This window comes from Rhinichthys klamathensis, unplaced genomic scaffold (genome assembly GCF_029890125.1).
Source record: "Rhinichthys klamathensis goyatoka isolate OS25496 unplaced genomic scaffold, OSU_Roscu_1.1 h1tg000259l_1, whole genome shotgun sequence".
Lineage (NCBI taxonomy): Eukaryota > Metazoa > Chordata > Actinopteri > Cypriniformes > Leuciscidae > Rhinichthys > Rhinichthys klamathensis.
The window spans coordinates 514001-520000 of NW_026606781.1; the positions used below are offsets into that span (position 1 = coordinate 514001).

General features: G+C 37.7%; 1 protein-coding gene across 1 annotated transcript in view; it reads left to right on the forward strand.

Moving 5' to 3' along the window:
* Positions 1-876: 876 nt before the first annotated feature.
* Positions 877-6000, forward strand: part of uap1l1 (UDP-N-acetylglucosamine pyrophosphorylase 1, like 1) — a 5523-nt gene continuing 399 nt past the window's right edge. The window contains exons 1-8 of the mRNA XM_056267430.1: positions 877-1295; positions 1409-1613; positions 2141-2316; positions 2464-2636; positions 2765-2958; positions 3364-3504; positions 3579-3764; positions 5866-5932. Of these exons, the coding sequence (XP_056123405.1) occupies positions 983-1295; positions 1409-1613; positions 2141-2316; positions 2464-2636; positions 2765-2958; positions 3364-3504; positions 3579-3764; positions 5866-5932 (1455 nt within the window). The 5' untranslated portion in view covers positions 877-982. The remainder of the gene's footprint in view (positions 1296-1408; positions 1614-2140; positions 2317-2463; positions 2637-2764; positions 2959-3363; positions 3505-3578; positions 3765-5865; positions 5933-6000) is intronic.

Consider the following 6000-nt stretch of genomic DNA (forward strand, 5'->3'; position numbering starts at 1 on the left):
ATGTTTGTTTGTGGTGTTCAACACAATCAAGGAATGCCGCTCTGAGACTCCCTGTAATCTATTGCCTTACTGTTCAGCTGTTTTGGTAGCCGTGTTACGGCTTCTGTGAGTTTGAATGCACGGTGTTTGCCGTGTATATCAAAATGTACTGTTGCTGGGGTCCCCTGAATATCATAAACATACATGTTAATGAAATATCCAAATATCTGTACTGCAAAACATATCTAAACATATCTAGATGTGATGACACATCTGTGAAGTTTTAGTTGATGCTGAGATGTACAAATCAATGCAAGAATGTTTACTGGAAAATAAACTGTCCTCTGTAAAATGCATAAACTGAATGTAGAGCGGAAATATTTATGTTTGTACAATAAGGTTAAATAAAGTTATTCTTGATTCTGTTTATGAAGGTTGGCATTCCACCATATTGGTTACTTTGCTCTTCCAAATGAGACTTTATTCTTTGAAAGTTTATTTAAAAACTGAATATAATAACACATTTTTTCTAGTCAATATTAGTTCATTTTGTTTTTTACAGGGTTAATGTGGTAATATTTGAATGATGAAGATGAAGAAGAAGAAGAGCGACTCAGCAGACTAGCGCAGGACTAATCACATGACAGCGGTTTGCTCTCTGAGGAAGTCATTCATCCTCAGTTCTAGAGTAAATACTGGATGTGTTTCGAAACCTGCTGAGCTGCCTACCTAGACAGCATTTGGGACGTTCCGAGTCAGCGCAGCACTGATTCGAGCTGCGAGTAAAGAGCTAGGTAGCCTGCTAGGTTTTGAGGCACAGTCAGCCACTATGTGCCTAAAGGGAGTTCCCAAACTGAATATTCCCTGACTGGTTTTCTGTTATTTCAACTATTATATGCCACTCCAGCGATAATGTTCACTGGTCACGAGTTGCAGGCAGTGAAAACAGGATCCGGACTCATACGAGAGTCGACTCGACTGGGCGATTGTTGTCATATCCTTAATGTGTTGGTCTTCTTGTAGAGAAATGTTGTCATTCGAGGAAGCTAAAGCGAGGTTAGAAACTGCAGGGCAGAGTCATGTTTTACAGTTTTGGGCTGAACTTTGTGCGGAAGAAAGGGATACAATTCTGGAGGAGATATCTCAGCTTCAGCCCGAAGAGTTACTCGAGCATTGCCGAGCAGCTGCAGCGGCTGCAAGCCGACACTCGAGTGCTGATGGTCGGCTAGACGAGCGGATGGAGCCCGTTCCTCCAGAGTTCATTGGAAGTGTGCGTAAAAGTGACAAAGAAACACTTCAGATGTGGGGTGATGAAGGTACAAGAGCTCGTTTTGACTCTAACGTTCAAAATAATGTACAATACTGTTGCAATGTGTTCAAAAGTAGCATGGCATTGATTTAACGCACATTAAAAGACTTCTTTCTTCAGGGTTATTGCAGATTTCACGGGGCAGAGTGGCTGTTTTGCTGTTAGCTGGTGGTCAGGGGACTCGACTTGGAGTGTCATATCCCAAGGGCATGTACAACGTTGGACTTCCAAGTGGGAAAACCTTGTACCAGCTCCAGGCTGAGCGTATCCAGAAGGTGCAAGAGCTGGCCAAAGTAAAGCATGGTTGTAAATGCACAGTACCATGGTATGGTTCTTTTAGTTGCAGTCCACATGTGGGTGTTTTGCAACTATAAACACTTTTGGCCCCGTGGATGTTGGGTCATTTTTCCGGACCAGCAAATGTCATTTCCTGCACATTGTGGAAATTATGTAGTGTTTAACAGGGAAAGTAAGAACTGATTAGAATGTAAATGTGTACCTTGAAATGCAATGTAAGTCGCTTTGGATAAAAGCGTCTGCCAAATGGATAAAAGCGTCTGCCAAATGCATAAATGTAAATGTAACAGAATTTAATGGTGGAAATTATTAATAAATAATAATAATAATAATTATATGTTGGGTTTTCATATTTGAAGGTCTGGGAAAGTGGTAATATAATATTGACATGGTAAACAAAAAAACTTTTTATAAAAAGAAAGATCTGTTACCCCTGGGACAGTGCTTGTAGTTGAAGAAACCCTAATGCATTTATCCATAAACAACCTCCAAATAACAGAAGAACATGTATTGAATTGTTTTTAAATTATGTGTTTTTAAATGATGTGTGTTTAGGTATATAATGACCAGTGAATTCACCCTGGGACCCACAGAGAACTTCTTCAAAGACAATGAATATTTCGGTCTATGTCCACCCAATGTGGTCATGTTTGAGCAAAGGATGATACCAGCAGTTGACTTTGATGGAAAGATCATCCTGGAGAAGAAAAGCAAAATAGCCATGGCACCAGGTCAGAGAAAAATTGTTTGGCTTCGGAAGGAATTCTAATTTTGTATGTTATTTATTAGTTGTTTTTTTTAATTAGTAATAGGTAGTTCAGAAATAAATAAAATAAAAATACATTTAAATAAAATTATATTTTTCTTGCCCACTTCAGATGGAAACGGCGGCCTCTATCGTGCCCTAGTGGACAACAAGATTTTAGAGGACATGGAAAGAAGGGGTGTGGAGTATCTTCACGTGTACTGTGTAGACAACATCTTGGTGAAGCTGGCAGACCCAGTCTTTATTGGCTTTTGTGTAAACAAAGGAGCAGACTGTGGTGCCAAGGTAAAAATATACTGCTTGTAGGCCTGAATTGGATACCATCCTTTTTCCTTTTTTTTTTACCATTATTAGTTTATTTTTATTTATTGTTTTTGCATCCAGTTAGCTATGTTTACCTTTTTTCTGGTCAGGTGGTAGATAAGGCCTATCCTGCAGAGCCTGTTGGAGTGGTATGTCGTGTGGACGGTCTGTATCAGGTGATTGAGTACAGTGAGATCCAACCAGAGACCTCAGAGCTGCGAGGCCCAGGAGGAGAGCTTCTGTTCAGTGCTGGGAACATCTGCAACCACTTTTTTACACAAGGTTTCTTAAAGGAAGTGGCTGAGTATGTCATCGACAATATGTGTAAAGTGTTTCTTATGTGTAAACTCAACCATGGTCCATAAATGGCTTTTTTTTTGCTATAATATAATAAATTATAATGTTTTGTTATACTGTATTATAATAACAAGGAGTAGGATGCGCAATATCAAGAAGACTAGAACTTTTATCGACTTTTGTCAATGTACAGGTACAAGATTAGTTATACCTGTACAGGGACACCTAGTATATCCTAATACATCCAAGATGTAACTGTTTGCATAGTCAATTTTGAGGTTAATCCCAAATAGCACATAGTCTCAGAATACGAGCATTTTATTAAAGAATTGGCAACGTATTATCTCGGATTAATCTGCAAACAAAGCCCTTTGTACAAAATAATCCCTCTTTCAATGCTTTTTCCTTGCAGAAAGTTTGAGTGTCAGCTGAAGCAGCATGTGGCAATCAAAAAAGTGGCATTTGTGGATGGAGAGGGAAACCTGGTGAAACCAACCAAACCCAATGGCATCAAAATGGAGAAATTTGTCTTTGACGTCTTTAAGTTCTCAAAGTGTGTTTACTGCTAGTGTTAATTTTGGCAAGTTTGGAAATTGCCATCTTCCTTATCATAGTCTCTTCTTGCAGGAAATTTGTCGCCTTTGAGGTGTTGAGAGAAGAGGAATTCTCACCCCTGAAAAATGCTGATGGGGCTCCTCTGGATACACCAACTACAGCACGCCGATCCTTGTTAGCGCAACATTACCGCTGGGCTCTGGCAGCTGGTGCAAGCTTCCAGGATGAACAAGATAAACCCATCCCCTCAAAACACAGGTGATAACACAAAATACCCTTCATAAAATAAGAAAATATTAAAGGATTAGTTCACTTTAAAAAAAACTTTTGCTGATAATTTACTCACCCCCATGTCATCCAAGATGTCCATGTCTTTCTTTCTTCAGTCGAAAAGAAATTAAGGTTTTTGATGAAAACTTTCCAGGATTTTTCTCCATATAATGCACTTTACTGGGCACCAAACGGTTCAAGGTCCAAAAGACAGTTTCAGTGCAAACTGCAAACTGTTCAAAGGCTTTAAACGTTTCCAGACGATGAATAAGGGTCTTATCAAGCGAAACGATCGGTCATTTCAAAAATAAATAACAAAGTTTAAGTTTTATAAGCTCAAATGCTCGCCTTGCTCTGTTCTGTGATGCACGTTCGTGACTCTCCTGTTCGAACTCGTTCATCAAAATTAACAAATCTTTTTTCGAGTCATTTGATTCATTTAACGCGTCATTTGATTCATTTAACGAACGAAATGAACGAATTGCCTCGGAAAAAGATTCGTTCATTTTGATGAACGAGTTCGAACAGGAAAGTCACACAGAACAGACCAAGGCGAGCATTTGAGCTTATAAAACGTAATTTTGTTTTATTTTTTTTGTAATTTTTTTATGAGCGATCGTTTTGCTTGATAAGACCCTTATTCATCGTCTGGTGTCGTTTAAAGCCCTTTGAACAGTTTGCAGTTTGCACTGAAACTGTCTTTTGTACCTTGAACCGTTTGCTGCCCAGTAAAGTGCATTATATGGAGAAAAATCCTGGAATGTTTTCATCAAAAACCTTCATTTCTTTTCGACTGAAGAAAGAAAGACATGGACATCTTGGATGACATGGGGGTTAGTAAATTATCAGCAAAAGTTTTTTTAAAAGTGAACTAATCCTTTAAGTCATTTACTTAAAGTAAATAAGGCACCTTTTACCAAAGATTGTTTTGGATAGTGTCTTCAAAATTACTTAAACGGATAGTTCAACCAAAAATGAAAATTCTGTCATCACTTACTCAGTTGCATGTCATTCCAAACCCATAAGACCCTTGTTCATCTTGAAACACAAATGAAGATTTCTGTCACTCCTTTGAAAGTCTATGTATTTACCTAAAACTATGACCGTTCAAAACGTTCAGAAATCCATATGAAACGAGTGGTTTAATCCAAGGCTTCTGAAGAGACATGATCTCAGGTAATTCAACAGATTGAATTTAGGCTTTTATTCTGTACATAGATAATTATATACATATATTGCTAAAATACGTTGAACAAAAGCTCAAACGTACTTGGTTGACGCACGAGAACAAACATGTCTCTTCAGAACACTTGGATTAAACCACTCAATTCATATGGATTTTTTTTTTTTTTTACGATCTCTTTATGGATGTTTTGAAGCGTCATAATTTTGGTAAATAGACCTTCAATTAGAGGGACGGAAATCTTTCAGATTTCATTAAAAACATCTTTATTGGTGTTTTGATGATGAACGAAAGTGTTATGGGTTTGGAACAACATGAGAAGAGTGAGTAATTGATGACACAATGAGTTAACTATTCCTTTAATGTAAATGTCATAATTTGTCAAAAAAAAAAAATCCTTTTCCTTTAAGTTTTCCTTTTCATTTTCCTTTCCCAAAAATGAAAATTCTGTGATCCTTTACTCACTCTCAAGTTTCTGAACACAAAATATATTTTGAAGAATATGGTTAACCAAACAGTTGATGGGGCCCCATTGACTTCCATAGTGTGGGAAAAAAATACTAGGGAAGTCAATGGGGCCCATCAATTATTTGGTTACAGACATTCTTCAATATTATATTCTTTTGTGTTCAGCAAGTTTGGAACTTGAGTGTGAGTAAATGATGACAGAATTACTATTTTGGGGTAAATTTGGGTTAATGTAAATTTCCTGAAGTATTATAATCCTAGAAATTTTAAAAAATCAACACCATTCTCGTTATGAATCCAATACCTTCCAACTGGTTTAACCCGAAAGGAATTTACCCGTTCATGTGGAAAATGAACTATTTTGAGGCAGTTCCTAAAATGGACAGCAGGGTATGTGTGGTTTACAATGGCTGACTTGGTCTACTCTTTCTTTTTCAGTATGGCACAGAATGAAGACCCCCCAGCAATTTGCGAAATCTCTCCACTTGTATCATACTTTGGCGAGGTAAACATGGAAGTACTACTTTTATGACAATACGGAGCTTTTACTTTAAACTGGAGCTTCGAATACTG